The sequence below is a fragment of the Ovis aries genome, chromosome 21 (genome assembly GCF_016772045.2).
Source record: "Ovis aries strain OAR_USU_Benz2616 breed Rambouillet chromosome 21, ARS-UI_Ramb_v3.0, whole genome shotgun sequence".
Classification (NCBI taxonomy): Eukaryota; Metazoa; Chordata; class Mammalia; order Artiodactyla; family Bovidae; genus Ovis; species Ovis aries.
This window is the reverse complement of record NC_056074.1, coordinates 24,496,206-24,514,370: the sequence shown is the minus strand read 5'-3', so window position 1 is coordinate 24,514,370 and position 18,165 is coordinate 24,496,206. Positions and strand designations below refer to the sequence as shown.

The 18,165-nt window shown below is 39.7% G+C and overlaps 1 protein-coding gene across 2 annotated transcripts in view; it reads right to left on the bottom strand.

The window, feature by feature from the left end:
* VWA5A (von Willebrand factor A domain containing 5A) overlaps positions 1-18,165 on the bottom strand; it is a 29,838-nt gene that overhangs the window by 9,974 nt on the left and 1,699 nt on the right. For both annotated transcript variants that reach the window (XM_004019801.5, XM_042238240.2), the window contains exons 3-12: positions 16,662-16,719; positions 16,356-16,558; positions 15,542-15,764; positions 15,244-15,419; positions 14,877-14,991; positions 9,881-10,050; positions 9,538-9,626; positions 8,744-8,888; positions 4,767-4,846; positions 209-323 (exon numbers count right to left, since the gene is read on the bottom strand). In XM_004019801.5, the coding sequence (XP_004019850.2) occupies positions 209-323; positions 4,767-4,846; positions 8,744-8,888; positions 9,538-9,626; positions 9,881-10,050; positions 14,877-14,991; positions 15,244-15,419; positions 15,542-15,764; positions 16,356-16,558; positions 16,662-16,704 (1,359 nt within the window). In that variant the 5' untranslated portion in view covers positions 16,705-16,719. The remainder of the gene's footprint in view (positions 1-208; positions 324-4,766; positions 4,847-8,743; positions 8,889-9,537; positions 9,627-9,880; positions 10,051-14,876; positions 14,992-15,243; positions 15,420-15,541; positions 15,765-16,355; positions 16,559-16,661; positions 16,720-18,165) is intronic.

The window sequence follows — 18,165 nt, the reverse complement described above, 5'->3', positions numbered from 1 at the left end:
CTGGGCCTCCAACTACTAGAACCAGATGCCATTTCTCCCCAAACTATATACTGGTCTCCTTCTGCATAAGGCTGAAAGTAGTCCCATTAAGTATATAGGCCAAGTCCCTGGGGATATAAGAAAATGAATGCTGGCAAGGAGTTGTTGCCCCACTCTGCTCCACACTCTTCTTATATTGCCACCTCTAGACACAAGGCCTGTCCCTCACCTTGGCCTGCATTCTCTCCTTGCCTGTGATAAATTCTGAAGTGCCCCGTGACACCCGGGCAATGCCTTTTACTAGGCTGGTGGAGACTCCTTCACCAATACCAAATGAAAAACATCTGGAATTATAAAAGAAGATGTTAGAGACAGGCACCATAAAATTAACACAAAATGATCAAAAAGACATAAATAGTTTTCTTCCTTGACCAAAAGTATGAGCTACCATTTATTGAGCATATTTCAGGGGACCAGATGTCTTAAATTAATGATGCAATTTAATCATCACAAGGTTCCTAAGACATAGGCTAATATCTCATTTTTGCAGGTAAGGAGCTAAGGCCCGAAGGACTTAAAAAATATGTCCAAGATCACATATCTACAAAAAAGCAGAAATTGCATTGAGCACTAGTCTGATCATAAGATGCCCCTGGCAAACCATTATATATTACACTGAATCTTGAAGCAGAAAAAAAAAAACTAATAGGACTGTATCCTCATCAATTATTTTAATAATCAATCCAAAGAACTAATCAGAAATCAGAAGTTAGGAAAAGCAGACACTGCCATCAGTGTTTGACTAACACTGTAACGAAACCACATCTGCCCTCAAAAGGCCAGTCTTACGAAAAGTGAAAGTGTCAGATGTTTAGTCATGTCCGACTCTTTGCAACCCCATGGACCATAGCCCGCCAGGCTCCTCTGTCCATGGAATTCTCCAGGCAAGAATACTGGAGTGGGTTGCCATTCCCTTCTTCAGGAGATCCTCCTGATTATTCAGGGATCAAACCCTGGTCTCCTGCATTGCAGGCAGATTCTTTACCATCTGAGCCACCAGAAAAAAAGTGCCTCCTGCTCTTTTAACTAGAGGGTCATCTCCCCACCCTTGTCGATGGGCACCAAATAGCTTTTAAACCACAAACAGATTCCCAAATAAGACTGTCTATAAGCAGAGATACTACAAATATAAGCATTTTTAAGAGCATGAGAAATAGTTTTCATTATATGAAATTAATACACTATAATTTTGGCCTATAAATCCATCTCTTTTTTATCAGGTTAATGTGAGTCATCATCCCCATATCTAGTGATATCAGCCTCAGGATTAATGCTATTAAACGTGGAGAGCTAAGAACCTGACATCCAACTGTAGGAACCTAACTGTGATCAAGTCCTCTAGAGACCACAGCCTGCCAACATACTGGTATTATCTTCTTCAAATTCTCAACATGATCTCTAAATTGTTTTTTTGTTGTTGTTTTTGGTAAGAAAAAAAGAACATATTCATAAACAAGAGATAAGTGAAAAAAGACACAGGAGCAAGTTAAAAGGGCTTCCACTGACCAAACCTAGAAATTCTGAGAATCTAAATAGATAATGAGAGCAATGAATCTTTAAAAAAAGAAAAATAATAGAAGAATCCAAAAGTACACATTGATACAACAACAACAAAAAAGGTTGGGGGGAGGGGCGGGACAGAGGTAGTCAGGAAGAGAAAATTCCTCTTTACAGTAGGATGCCAAGTAATAAATATGGAAACGTTGACAGAATTGAAAAAAAATCACCATTTTGTAACCACTAACAGCAATCTGGGCAATAATCGTCAGTGATTGCTAAAACTACTGGGTAAACATTGGCTGAAAACAAGATGTTTACAAAAATGTCAAAGTTATATGTCAGATACCACCTTTAACTAAGTGACAAAATTTACAGCCAGGCCCAAATTCACTTTGGAATATTTTTTACAAAAATGTTTTACTATTAATCTAAACATAAACTTAAATAGTCAAACAAACATAATTGCAATTTTACAAAAATAACTAGCTAGTAATCTTTTAAAATGTCAGTGTCATTAAAGATAATGAAAAGCCAAGAAACTACTCTAGAGGAAGAGAGATTAAAGAGGCATAATAACTAAATAAAATACTTATTATTGGATTTCCTCCTGAAGAAAAATAAAAAAGCAAGCAAAATTCTATATGACATTACTTAAAAATTGGCAAAATGACCTATATTTAAATGATGTATTATATAAAAATTAAATATCCTGAATTGAGTAGTTGGTTTTTTTAATTTACTTCTTTCTTTTTGGCTGTGCTAAGTCTTTGTTGCTGTGTGTACTTTCCTCTAGTTGTAGTGAGAGGGGGCTACTCTCCAGCTGTGGTGTGTGGGCTCCTCATTGGAGTGGCTTCTCTTGTTGTGGAGTGCAGGCTCTAGGGCACACAGGCTTCAGGAGTTGTAGCTCCCGGGCTCTAGAGCACAGGCTCAATAGTTGTGGCCCATGGGCTTAGTTGCTCTGTGGCATGTGGGATCTTCCTGGGTCAGGGATTGAACCCATGTCTCCCGCATTGGCAGGTGTATTCTTTACCTCTGAGCCACTGAGGACGCCCAAGTAGTTTTATTCTGGCTATTTGTCAGATACTCTTAGTTCTTAGAAGACGAATGCAAAATGATATGCATAAGAAAGGTCATGGCATCTGTGGCTTGCTTTCAACTATTTCAGACCAAAAAAATTAAGTGAAATCAATATGTTAAAACGTTGATGACTGCTGGATGTGAGTGAACGGTATATGAACATCTATTGCTTTATTCTTGCAACTATTTGCTAGGTTTGATAAATATTTCAAAACAATATATAGGAAACACATATTTAGAAAAAATGAAGAAAGACCCAAATGAAAGGAAGGACATATCATATAGAGGAAATGTTTGTTACAGCAAATATTAAAGTTCTCCCAAAACTGACTTATAAAGAGAATACAATTCTAGTCAATATCCAAACATGTTTCCTCTTTTGGTAAAAACTGACAAGCTAATCATAAAATACAAGAAAATCCAAGAATGACTAAGTCTTGAAAAAGAGCAAAGCTGAGGACTTACTCTACTAGAAATGAAAATTTATCAGAAAGTAACATTAGTTTATACAGTGTATTGCTGGCACATGTGTCCAAATAAGCAGACCAACAGAATGCAGCAGAGGATCCAGAAACAAGCCACACATGGATAGATGCTTGTTTGTGACAAAATGGCTCTGTACATCACTGAGGAAAGGACAAGCTTTTAAATAAAAGATACAAGGTCAACATAATATCCACATGAAAACAAAAAAAAAAAAAAGAGAGAAAAAAGAACCCTGACCCCTAACTCATACAATTCACAAAAATAAATTTCAGATCAACTGTGATTCTAATTGTGAAAGAAAATACAATAAATCTTCTAGAAAATGACAAAGGCAAATAGCTTGAAGACCTTGGATAATGGAAGACTTTTTAACAGAATAGAAAAAAATACTAACCGTAAAGCAAATTACTAAAAGAGAAAACTATATCAAATTAAGAACAATTATTAATCAAAAGATACCCTCTTGAGGGAAAGCCATAGAACAGAATACTATAATTCTAGAACATCTCAGAAACTGTTTGTACCTAGACCATAGAATGAACTACAGATCAATTTTTTAAAAAAGAAAATCTAATAGAAAAAAATTGGAAAGAGACTTGATCACAAAAGGACATCTAAGTGATCAATAAATATGAAAATGTGCTCAACTTCATTACTTAGGAAAATGTAAATTAAAACCATGATGAGCTAGTACTACACACACCCACAATATTAGTTACAGTTTTAACAAACAAATGCCAAATTTTGGATAAGTAAAGCGGCAACTGGAACCCTGATACAATGCTGGTATGTATATTAGCACAGTAACTTGGAAAACTATTTGGTATACCCCCAAAATTTCACAATGATGTCAGTGTGTTTAAATTCTATATTATATGAGCATAGATATGTATGTATATATTCATATATATGTATACACATGTTCATGTCCAAAAAACGCATGTACAAGAATGCAAGAATGTTCACAGAAGTGTAATTTTCAGCAACGAAACCAAAGACCATCAGCAGTAGAATCAATACATAAATTATGGTATAATCACCCTATGGAATACTATATACCAATGAAAATTATGGCTCCATGAAAAATATGCATGAATCTCAACATACAGCTGAGGGAACAAAGCCAGATACACAGAAACCAAAACATGCTGCGTAACTCATTTATTTTCATTCAAAAACAAGCAAAAATAATCCACAGTGTTATTTTATTTCCTCTTTGGAGAGGAAAAAAATGAGTAGAGATTAAAATTAGGATGTGACAGAAATGGATAGAGAAGTCAGACCCATTCTGGTACTAGACTTGTGTGGTGGTTACACATGTGTGTAACTCCAATAATTCACCCAACTGTATATTTAAAGTTGTATAGTTTTCTGTATTATTTTGATTGCAATGTTTATAGTAAAGAAAAAATCTTACTGTTCAGTTTTTGTTTCCATTGTGGTTTAGAGACCCCACAAGATAATGATTTCATTGTGTTGTTGATATTATCTAGAAAACTACTTTTTTCTTTTAGTAGGAAGTGAAGATTATATAGAAAAATATTTTCAGTATTAAAACTAAAATACTTGAATCATTCTGTTGTCTGAAAGGAATATGAACACTGTTATCAGGTGGCACTAGATTGCATGTGACATTATATGGGTCCAGACACATTAACTCATACCTGTGCCTTAGACAGTGGCTCTTAACTTCTCTAACGACAGTAAATGTATCAGTAACTTCTCCATCTGTGAAGACAAAAACCTGTAGAAAGAAAACATCCATCAAGTCTCTGAAGTATATTTAAAGACATCAGAACTTGCCCTTGAAAAACCCCAACTATTTCATTTCAAAGACTCATGTCACTTCAGACAGGTCAGTTCAGTCGCTCAGTTGTGTCCAACTATTTGCAACCCCATGAATCACAGCACGCCAGGCCTCCCTGTCCATCATCAACACCCAGATTCACTCAAACTCATGTCCATCAAGTCAGTGATGACATCCAGCCATCTCATCCTCTGCTGTCCCTTTCTCCTCCTGACCCTATCCCTCCCAGCATCAGGGTCTTTTCCAATGAGTCAACTCTTCCCATGAGATGGCCACAGTATTGGAGTTTCAGCTTCCACATCAGTCCTTTCAATGAACACCCAGGACTGATCTCCTTTAGGATGGACTGGTTGGATCTCCTTGCAGTCCAAGGGACTCTCATGAGTCTTCTCCAACAGCACAGTTCAAACACATCAATTCTTCGGTGCTCAGCCTTCTTCACAGTCCAACTCTCACATCCACACATGACTACTGGAAAGAATATAGCCTTGACTAGACGGACCTTTGTTGGCAAAGTAATGTCTCTGCTTTTCAATATGCTATCTAGGTTGATCATAGCTTTCTTTCCTTCCAGGGAGTAAGCGTCTTTTAATTCATGGCTGCAGTCACCATCTGCAGTGATTTTGAAGCCCAAAAAAATAAAGTCTGACACTATTTCCACTCTTTCCCCATCTATTTCCCATGAAGTGATGGGACCAGATGCCGTGATCTTAGTTTTCTAAATGTTGAGCTTTAAGCCAACTTTTTCACTCTCCTCTTTCACTTTCATCAACAGGATTTTTAGTTCCTCTTCACTTTCTGCCATAAGGGTGGTATTATCTGCATATCTGCAGTTATTGATACTTCTCCCAGCAATCTTGATTCCAGCTTGTGCTTCTTCCAGCCCAGCGTTTCTCATGATGTATTCTGCATATAACTTAAATAAGCAGGGTGACAATATACAGCCTTGACGTACTCCTTTTCCTATTTGGAATGAGTCTGTTGTTCCATGTCCAGTTCTAACTCTTGCTTCCTGACCTGCATATAGGTTTCTCAAGAGGCAGGTTAGGTGGTCTGGTATTCCCATCTCTTTCAGAATTTTCCAGTTTATTGTGATCCACACAGTCAAAGGCTTTGGCATAGTCAATAAAGCAGAAGTAGATGTTTTTCTGGAACTCTCTTGCTTTTTCCATGATCCAGCGGATGTTGGCAATTTGATCTCTGGTTCCTCTGTCTTTTCTAAAACCAGCTTGAACATCAGGGAGTTCACGGTTCATGTACTGCTGAAGCCTGGCTTGGAGAATTTTGAGCATTACTTTACTAGCGTGTGAGATGAGTGCAACTGTGTGGTAGTTAGAACATTCTTTGAAATTGCCTTTCCTTGGGATTGGAATGAAAACTGACCTTTTCCAGTCTTGTGGCCACTGCTGAGTTTTCCAAATTTGCTGGCATATTGAGTGCAGCACTTTCACAGCATCATCTTTCAGGATTTGAAATAGCTCAACTGGAATTCCATCACCTCCACTATCTTTGTTTGTAGTGATGCTTACCCACTTGACTTCACATTCCAGGATGTCTGGCTCTAGGTGAGTGATCACACCATCATGATTATCTGGGTCATGAAGACCTTTTTTGTATAGTTCTTCTGTGTATTATTGCCACCTCTTCTTAATATCTTCTGCTTCTGTTAGGTCCATACTATTTCTGTCCTTTATCGAGCCCATTTTTGCATGAAATGTTCCCTTGGTATCCCTAATTTTCTTGAAGAGATCTCTAGTCTTTCCCATTCTGTTGTTTTCCTCTATTTCTTTGCATTGATCGCTGAGGAAGGCTTTCTTATCTCTCCTTGCTATTCTTTGGAACACTGCATTCAGATGCTTACATCTTTCCTTTTCTCCTTTGCTTTTCACTTCTCTTCTTTTCACAGCTATTTGTAAAGCCTCCTCAGACAGCCATTTTGCTTTTTTGCATTTCTTTTCCATGGGGATGGTCTTCATCCCTGTGTCCTGTACAATGTCACGAACCTCTGTCCATAGTTTATCAGGCACTGTCTATCATATCTAGTCCCTTAAATCTATTTTTCACTTACACTGTATAATCATAAGGGATTTGATTTAGATCATATCTGAATGGTCTAGTGGTTTTCCCCACTTTCTTCAATTTAACTCTGAATTCAGCAATAAGGAGTTCACGATCTAAGCCACAGTCAGCTCCCGGTCTTGTTTCTGCTGACTGAATAGAGCTTCTCCATCTTTGGCTGCAAAAAGTATAATCAATCTGATTTCAGTGTTGGCCATCTGGTGATGTCCATGTGTAGAGTCTTCTCTTGTGTTGTTGGAAGAGAGTGTTTGTTATAACCAGTGTGTTCTCTTGGCAAAACTTTATTAGCCTTTGCCCTGCTTCATTCTGTACTCCAAGGCCCAATTTGCCTGTTACTCCAGGTGTTTCCTGACTTCCTACTTTTGCATTCCAGTCCCCTATAATGAAAAGGATATGTCATTTGGGTGTTAGTTCTAAAAGGTCTGGTAGGTCTTCATAGACCCGTTCAATGTCAGCTTTTCAGCATTACTGGTTGGGGCATAGGCTTGGATTACCGTGATATTGAATGGTTTGCCTTGGAAACAAACAGAGATCATTCTGTTATTTTTGAGATTGCATCCAAGTACTGCATTTTGGACTCTTTGTTGACCACAGTGGCTACTCCATTTCTTCTAAGGGATTCCTGCCCTCAGTAGTAGATATAATGGTCATCTGAGTTAAATTCACCCATTCCAGTCTATTTTAGTTCGCTGATTCCTAGAATGTCGATGTTCACTCTTGCCGTCTCTTGTTTGACCACTTCCAATTTGCCTTGATTCATGGACCTGACATTCCAGGTTCCTATGCAATATTGCTCTTTACAGCATCGGACCTTGCTTCTGTCACCAGCCACTACCACACCTGAGTATTGTTTTTGCTTTGGCTCCATCCCTTCATTCTTTCTGGAGTTCTTTCTCCACTCATCCCCAGTAGCATATTGGGCACCTACCAACCTGGGGAGTTCCTCTTTCAGTATCCTATCACTTGGGCTTTTCATACTGTTCATGGGATTCTCAAGACAAGAATACTGAAGTGGTTTGCCATTCCCTTCTCCAGTGGACCACATTCTGTCAGACCTCTCCACCATGACCCGCCTGTCTTAGGTGGCCCCACACAGCATGGCTTAGTTTCATTGAGTTAGACAAGGGTGCGATCCATGTGATCAGATTGGCTAGTTTTTCTGTGATTATGGTTTCTGGGATTCAGACAGGTATGAGGTTCCTAATGTTCACATCTCTCACATGGTCTGATCACAACCCTGAGAATATTCAGCATCTCCTCTGCTAGTTTCATGCAAGGCTTCTGTCGCACTTCCCAAAAGAGCTTCCCTCATCCATTGTCCATAGCATGGAGCTAAGGGAGATGAATTCCATCAAATGCTTCTTATCTTAGTCTCTTTATTATAGGACATAAAGCTAAATTTGTTGTTCTTGTTTAGTCGTTATGTCATGTCCAACTCTTTTGTGACCCCAAGGATTATAGCCAGCCAGGCTCCTCTGTCTACAGGATTTCTCAGGCAAGGACACGGGAGTGGGTTGCTAATTCCATCTCCAGGGCATCTTCCTGACCCAGAGATTGAACCCGAGCCTCCTGCATTAGCAGGCGGATTCTATACTGCTGAGGCTATACCACCAATGATTCTATACCACTTCACCTGGGAAGCCCACGGCTAAATGACTACCACATTTCAACAATCCTGTGATGAAGCCCAGAGCTATGTATTCTTGAGCAAGGATTCTATTCCATCCCTTTTTTGAGCTCTGTTCCAATTCTTACCTGCAGGGGGTGGCCTGGGACAGAAGGCTGCTTGTAAATGTGTTGGAGTGGTGTCAAGATTTCCGTACCCCCGAGGTTAGCCCTCATAAGCTTAACTCTTTGCAGTGCCTCCTCCACAGTACTCTGAGCGTACTTCACACTATTCCTGAGAAAAACAAACACTCCCCAGTGAAATGAAGGCTACTGGACATAGCCCAGTAATAAGTCCCTGAATTGTAAACAACTTTAACTTGAAATCTCCAAAGCCAAAGTCAATTCTGCAGCAACCCCTTTAACAATCTAGTCCTTTCTTTAAAGTAGCCTTTTTAAATTTTTTATTTATTTTATTTCTTAATTGATGGAAAATTCCGTTGATGTTGTGTTGGTTTCTGACATACGACATGAATCAGTCATAGTTTTATATATATATATCCCCTCCCTCTTAACCCTCCCTCCCCTGTCTCCATACTAGCCATCACAGAGAACCAGGCTAGGTTCCCTGTGTGACACAGAAACTTCCCACTATCTGTTTTACACATGACTCTGTATATACCGTCAGTGCTACTTTCTCAATCCATCCCACCCTCACCTTCCCTCACTGTGTCCACAAGTCTGTTCCCTACTAGGTTCATCAATATCATTTTTCTAGATTCCATATGTGTCAATATATGATACTTGTTTATCTGACTTACTTTACTCTGTGTAAGGGGAGAGAGGAGTCACTACAACTGACTCAAATCTGTTCCTTTTCATGATTAATATTTCATTGTATAAGGTAGCTTTTTGAATTCTCTATGTACTTTCTGGAAACTTACGGAAAGAATGCCTCATAAGTAGATCCAAATTCATAGATGTTGAAATAACAGCCTAGAGGCAAACTCTTCAGAAGCAAAATCAGTGTTTCCTGAAGGAAGACCATGTGAGAAGACAGTGAAAAAGGATCCTCTCAATCACATGACCCTGCTAATCTAACTCAGGAATGGGTCTTCACCCCTTCATTCCCCCAGACCCTTCTGTTCCAAGGCTAACCTCACAGTAGTCATATTAACTGTAACTCAGAAGGGGAACAGACCTATAGCTCCAATGGACCCTAATTTAATCCCCAAGATTCACTCCCACTTGAGCAAGTGACTAGGAAAAGAAAGAAACTACTTTTACCTTGGCTACATCTATGCGCAGATGAGATCTCCTCTGCTTACTTATGGGGCTCTGCATGCTTCCTGAGCAGTCCATGAGGAAGATGAATTCTCCACAGGGAATTGATGCCTGAGCTTCTGGGATATTCGGGTAGAAAGTCACCATTGCAGCTGGATCTCCCAACACACCATCTACTCAGAAAGAATAAAGACGTGGTAAGAAAAAGGGAACTCAAGAATCAATTGTAGTGAGTTACCTAAGGAGCCAAGAAAACACAAATCTAAAACAGCTTAATCTTTATACGATATCTGCTGGCAAAGAATTTGAGGTGAGTTACAAACATATAAAAGATATAGATGTATTACAGATATGAAAGAGAAGAAAGAGGGTAGAATTTACTATATACAAACAATATTAAAATACTATATCTGGATGTTAATCACCTAGCAGTTGGGAGTGAAATATGTCATTAAAATGTCCCAGCATTTGCTAGAGGAATCAAGCTAATTTATTTGCTATCTTCACATCAAATCAAAGGGAAATTTATTTACATGGGGTCCTTAATTCTATTTTTTCTAAATAACTTTTTAATTTATTTTTGGCTGTGATGGGTCTTGGCTGCTGCACGTGGGCTTTCTCTAGTTGTGGTGCATGGGTTTATTGCAGTGGCTTCTCTTGTTGCCCAGCATGGGCTCTAAGGTGTACAGGCCCAGCAGCTGCAGTTTCCAGGCTCCAAAGCACAAGGTCAATAGCTGTGGCACATGGGCTTAGTTGCTTTGTGGCTTGTGGATCTTCCTGGACCAGGGATCAAACTGGTATCTTCTACACTGGCAGGTCGATTCTTTCACTGAGCCAACAGGGAAAAGAAACTGTTAGTCGCTGAGTTCTGTCTGACTCTTTGCAACCCCATGGACTGTAACCTGCCAGGCTTCTCTGTCCATGGAATTCTTCAGGCAAGAATACTGGAGTGGGTTGTCATTTCCTTCTCCAGGGGATCTTCCCAACCAGGAATCGAACCCAGGTCTCCTGGCATTGCAGGCAGAGTCTTTACCATCTGAGCCCCCAGGAAAGCCTGTCCTTAATTCTTAATTACAGCTTTGAAAAAAAAACAATGATGACTGTGTGGAAATTTTTATGCTGACAATTTACAAGAGCTGAGAGTGTAATGAGTGTCATACAGGACAAGGAAATCCATCTGGGCTTCATTTGGATACAAAGCACTTATGATACTCTTCAGAACAAAGAAAGAGAAGTACTTAAATGCGTGTTGCACTCTAACACTAGCATCATCCAAATAATGGTATGGAAGAGATCATGGGCATCTAGCCTATGTTACCAAGTTGCAAAAGCCAGAGCTGTGTTTCTATTTTGAGGAACAAGTGAAAACAGACACAGGAGATGAACTAAGAATGGCTGGGTTATACCAACTCTAGCTTTACTGTTCAGAGAATATAAAAAGACACAGAATTAAATTCCAGTATCCCATTTTTATACAGTGATTCTAGGATTACAGCTTTAAATTATCAGTACACCTGGGATTCAGAATGATAACAAGATCTGGTTCAGTTTAACCTCTTACCTCTGAGATATCTCAATAACCAAAATGGCTTCCAAATAAAATGGGTGTGGCTCCACAAATATTTGATAGAGCACTGATTCAAAAATAATTTTTATACAATCCAGGATCTCTGGATATAAAGGAGTAGCTTTTTTTTTTTTTTTTTAATGAGCAAGGTAGATTACTTTCCATTCTGAGAGACAACTCATTACAGCGGGACTAGCACTGTGCTAAGAGGTCAGAGAGGTTGCCACAACAATGAAATGAGTCCATATATAACTTTAGAACAATGCCAGACACATAGGAAATACTATATATGTGTCATTCACCATTATTCTTTTGTCGCGACTCAAATTAGTTTCATCTCCAGAGTCTCCACTTGCTCTTTTTAAAATGAGGCATTTCAAACCCTAGCTCCTCTGCTTGCTAGCCTGTTTCCTGTGAAATCAAAGTAGTAATACCTGCCTCAAGATTATTTTAAGAAACAGAAGTAGATGGATGTAGAAAACAAACTTATATCTACCAGGGGATAAGGTGGGGGAGACGGATAAACTGGGAGACTGGGATTGACACATACACACTACCATATGTAAAATAGACAGCTAGTAAGAACCTGCTGTATAGCACAGGGAAATGTACTCAGTACTCTGTAATGGCCTATATGGGAAAAGAATCTAAAAAAGAGTGGATATATGTACTTGTGTAACTGACTCACTGTGCTGTATACCTGAAACACAACATTGTAAATCAATGATAGGCCAATAAAAATTTTTTTAAATATTATTTTAAGAGTTAAGTGAGGGAAGTCTGATACAGTACCCTTGAGAAACTCAGTCTGTGGCTCAACTTAAATTAAGAATAGTTTTATAAAATTATTTATAAATTGTTTTATGTGATTATTTTTATTAAATTATACATACCATTTTTAATATCATTTTTTTAATATGGAAAGTACAGTCTAAGTTTTTGAGAAACAGACTATGCATTTCTGTCATGTAGTGGTATGCTTCATTTGGTCGAACTACAAACTGTTTTCGTGAATCAAGCAGTCAGCTGTCATTTGCTTCTTTGTATGGATGGAAATAGCAAGTCATCTTGATCAAATACATGATCTAGAAACAAGATGTGAATGACCCTGCTGGACGGGATTCTCTAGACTTGTAAAGGGTCCCCTGAAGTTCTCCTAAAGCTAATAGAGCTTGCAAGAAGAGGGCTTGACATCTCAATCCTTACCACTTGAGATTCAACATCATAGAACTTTCTCCAGGGGATTAAAGTAACTGAGTAAAGACCAGGTCCAGCTTCCCAGGTGGCTCATTGCTAAAGAATCTCTCTGCCAACACAGGAGTCATGGGTGGGTTCAATCCCTGGGTCAGGAAGATAGCTTGGAGAAGGAAATGAATTTCCCAGTATTCTTGTCTGGGAAATTCCATGAACAGAGGAGCCTGGCGGGCTACAGTCTCTGGGGTTAAAAAGAGTCAGACACAACTGAGCATATGAGCATACACATACTCACACAAAGACCAGGTCACTGTTGCAGGAGAATTTCAGGGGCACTCGAGGGGGGGGGAACTCCCCAAAAGGAGAGGACAAAGCCAGGCAACTAATGTACAAAGACAGAGCACGGGGCTTCCTGGAAGAGGAGCTGTTAGAGACCTCTTTGAGGTCCCTGCAATCCAGCGGCCTGACAGCCCAAGAAGGCCCCACAGAACAAGAGATGGATATGGGTTATACCCGTTATGATTATAAGGAAACTACACACACATTAAGAAAAATTTAGAAAATAAGATAAATTGCTATTAATATTTTTTAAGTTTTTTTTTGATGTGGACCATTTTAAAGACTTTACTGAATTTGTTACAACATAGATTCTATTTCATATTTCTGTTTTGGGGGCACAAGGCATGTAGGATCTTAGCTCCCTTACTAGGGGTCAAACCCACACCCCCTACATTGGAAGGCAAAGTCTTAATCACTAGACCACCAAGGAATTCCCCCCAGAAAGACACATTAAAGAAATTACAATAATAATTTGTATATAATATATTATAATATAATAATAATAAGCTAAGCAGTAAGAAAGTAAACATAGTCTCAGAAATTAAGTAACTAGGACAAGATGAAAAATATCTGCAGATGGATAGCGATGATGGTTGAACAGCAAGGTGAATGCATGCAAGGCAATGGGATTTTATACTTAAAAATAGTTACAAGGGTAAAGTTGATGTATATAAATTTACTACACACAAAAAAAAAGAATTCCAAGTAAGATTACGTGAAGGTATATGAATCAAGATCAACAGAAATTGTTAGATTTAAAAATGCAAGACAGGGAAAGAGACACAGATGTGTATAACGGACTTTTGGACTCAGAGGGAGAGGGAGAGGGTGGGATGATTTGGGAGAATGACATTCTAACATGTATACTATCATGTGAATTGAATCGCCAGTCTATGTCTGACGCAGGATGCAGCATGCTTGGGGCTGGTGCATGGGGATGACCCAGAAAGATGTTATGGGGAGGGAGGTGGGAGGGGGGTTCATGTTTGGGAATGCATGTAAGAATTAAAGATTTTAAAATTTAAAAAAAAAAAAACTAAAATTAAAAAAATAAAAAAAAATAAAAAGTAAACTTACTTTGAAACTAATCACAGTTACTTCTTGCATACTTTCTCTGTTTTAAAGTGGTTTTTCCCCATGCATAGATTATTTCCTAGTGGTAATCTACTTTACAACTCATTTTTATCTTAACAATCTTTGGAAACCTTTTTCCCATATTATTTCAATCTGTTAATGTATATTATTTTAGTAGTTACATGGTAACTCATCAAATATACCTAGCATAGTGAATTTAACCACTGTAAGACATTTTGATTGCTTACTGGTCTTTGATATGATTAAATTAAAAAAGAAGAGAACTTTTCAATCCATATTTTTACTTATATTTAGATTTATTTTCATTTGTAAGATTCCCAAACCTAGAATTACTAAAATAAATATTTATTCTGACACATGTAGCCACATTTCCCCTCAAAAGCTTGATACCAAATTATTTTGGTTCAGCCAATCTCTGAGTACCAAATTCACCACACCTTTTAAAGCATGATTTGGAAATCTCTGATAACTTGAAAAATGAAAATGTCACATTATTAGTTTTATTTTGATTTGCCTTTGTAGAGACTGATCATTGTCACATGTTTGTAAACTAGCGTTTCCTCTGGTGAATTATTTGCTCGTGTCCTTGGTTCAATTATCTACTGATGCACTTAGATTTGCCTAAAAGATATAACCACAAGATATTCATTGAACTTAACCATTTCTTGCACATCATAATGTAAGATGTTTCAATGTTTCACCTACTACTGGATAGAAGGAAATAAAGCTGAGGATAATTTGAAGATAATTCCAAATCAGAAAGTTACTCCTCAGGAGGTAACCGCAGAGGGAGAAAGACAATACCTGACTTTGTGGTAGCTTCTCCCATCTCCACGACTACGCTAGGGGTGTGCACTGCTCTGTAGTAAATCAGAAATTCCACATCCCTGTCAAACTTGTGTCCATCGGCCAAGGAAACCTGAATTGGGAACAGACAAAGATGCCATGTTAGAACTATCGCTGCCTCTGCCCAGGGCTGAGGTCAGAGCTGAGAGCTACAGGCTTCTTCCATGAAGAACAGCCAAGAGCAGGAGCAAAAACAGAGAGAAGCCTAGGGAGATTAAAGGAGGGGTGAGGAGGGAGCACAGTGTGAGGCGGAATTGAGTGAGGACCAAGGTCAGGATCTAAAGGAAAAGGGTACCAGCAATGATAATGCTTTCCTATGAATTACCTGAGCAGAAGTCTTGTTATCTCCAAAGTACTCAATAGGACTCAAGGAGCAGTTGGATTGAATCCTGTCAATGCCATGCTGGGAACTGATGGTCGCCACCATGCTGATTGTGTAGGGCAGATCCTCCAAAGAGACTACAGGAGTCTTCATATTAAGGCAACTGTCCTCAGAACATCCTACAAAAAGTTATTTTAGTTCTATGTTCCCTTCCCACTCTTTCTAGCACCCTACAGCCTTGAAGGGGTTTCCCCAATTACGTCAACTCCCCCAGGAGTATTTGGAGGGAGAGGAGACTGACCAGAGAGTTGGTACCGAGGATTCAGGACAGCAGGGAGCACGTAGCGCAGAGCCCCGTCTGCTTCCAGGGGCAGCTCCTGCACGTACTTCAGGGTGAGCTCCGCCTGCGACCCGGGGAGGAGGTTCCCCACGTTACAACAGAACACATCCCTGGAGCACATGTCCTCCTCTAACAGGAAGGCTTGGTGGCCACGGATGATGGCATTCTCATAGTTGGTGTGTGCCTGAGGACAGAGAAGGAAAGCCAACACAGTCGGTGGAGGTACACAGGGCACAGAAAACAAAGACTAGCAGGGAGAAACGGTGACTGGTATTGCCAAGTTCACACCCGCACTTTATTTTTAAATTGTATTATTTGCTTTTATTTTTGGTTTCAGTGGGTCTCTGTTGCCTGCTCGGGCTTTCTCTAATTGTGGTGAGCCGGGACTACTCTTCACTGAGGTGCTTGGGCTTCTCAGTGTGGTGGCTCCTCTTGTTGTGGAGCACAGGCTCGCATGTGGCCTTCCGCACTTGCATCTTGTGGGCTTAGTTGCCCCGTGGCGTGTGGAATCTTCCCAGACCAGGGATTGAACCCATGACCGTGCATTGGCAAGCAGATTGTTATCCACTGTGCCACCAGGGAAGTCCCCACAGCTGTACCTTAAGTGACTCTGATTGACTTTCCCTCCAAATGATTTTAGGAAATTAGCAGTTAGAGGGGAATAAAGGAAAGAGCATTCAACATCAGCATATTTTGTGAAGTTGCATTTGCTGGAGATCCTGAAGAGTATGCATTAGGGAAAGGAGGAAGGAGGTAATGTACTTATCCGCAGTACCGTCATCTTGTCCTGTAATTCTGCTTTAACATTCTTTCCATCCACCATGGCCTCGAAGCTGTAGACAGCTGAGTCTTCATCCATGGGGAATATAAAGAAAGCCTCCAAGGGAACTTCCTCCTCATTCTTGTAGTTTAAGGTTGCAGACACACCAGCCACAAACTCACAGATGGACAAGGTCACAGAGATGCTTTTCAGTGGCACTGGAGACAGACCAGAGTCCAAGAGTTCAACAAAATGTAATTGAATACCTCCTATAGGCCAGGTTAGGTATGAAGGCAAGTAAGAGTTATGAGTCAGACTTACCTGACTTCTCCTGGGGGGTTAGGAGGCCTCCTGGGTACACCATGGTGACACAGGGTTACTGTGGAGAAAACACATGATAACAGAGTAACATGCTGGGAGCTATTCACTCAGAAAATTAAAGTGAAAGTCACTCAGTCGTTTTTGACTCTTTGTGACTCTTTGTGACTATATAATCCATGGAATTCTCCAGGCCAGAATACTGGAGTGGATAGCTGTTCTCTTCTCCAGGGGATCTTCCCAATCCAGGGATCAAACCCAGGTCTCCCGCATTGCAGGCTGATTCTTTACCAGATGAGCCACCAGAGAAGCCCAATCACTCAACTACCAGCATTTTATTTGCTTCTCTCTGGCATAATGGTGGAGGAAGGAACCTAGAAAAAGAGACTGGATAGGTGAAAAAGTTGCTAATAGTAAGAAAAGAGTCAGTTGCACCGTTGTGTCCGACTCTTTGTGATCCCATGGACTGTAGTCCACCAGGCTGCTCTATCTATGAACCCTTCAGGCAACCCCTTCTGGAGTGGGTTGCCATTCCCTTCTCCAGGGGATCTTCCTGACCCAGGGATGGAACTCAAGTCTTCTGCATTGCAGGCTGATTATCTACCATCTAAGCCACGGGAGAAAACCCGGTAGTAAGGATCCTTCTAAATGCCAGACCCAGGTGGGGAACCTGTAAGGTTCAGTAAGTATATACTAAATAGGAAATCTCTGAAAAACCCTGAGGTTTGTTCAAAGGCTGGCTCCAGTTTTTTCAAAAGCATATTTAATACACCACTTGTTACATATATTGAATCAGTGTAATTAGTTTAACCCCTCTGAATCTCAGTATTCTCTTGCTAAATTGAAAATCATAATAGCTGTATATCACATATGCATATATGAATTAGTACATGTGAAGTTCCTAGAACAGTGCCTGACTTATAGGAAACAGTTAAGCAATGTTAATAGACATAAGTATTGTTCCTATTATTCCTTCTACTATTATTAAATAGACCTCTGCTGTCACTTTGATCATGCTATTCAGACAAGTAGGAAGCTGCCAAATTCAAAATGGACCCCCTTACAATTTGGAGCAATTATCTTGTACTTTTCTTTTGTGGTTCATAATTGAAATTGCTGATGGATTCTCCTGTTGAAGATATATTTATATATGTGTGTGTGGTTTGTACACAAGTATGTGTCCAGCGCTTTGGACTGTAGCCTGCCAGGCTCCTCTGTCCATGGAATTTTCCAAGCAAGAATACAGGAGTGGGTTGCTATTTCCTTCTCCAGGGGATCTTACCCACCCAAGGATCAAACCCTTGTCTCCTGCATCTCCTGCAATGATAGGGTGAGCCTTTACAACTGAGCCACCTGGGAATCACCTATTTGCACTGTGTGTGTGTGTGTGTGTGTGTGTGTGTGTGTGTATGTATGTAGGTATATTACATGCTACATGTAGCATGTCCTCTATTTTAAATCAGGCCATTCTAAACATATCTTCCAAGTTTTACTATAACCCTAGACA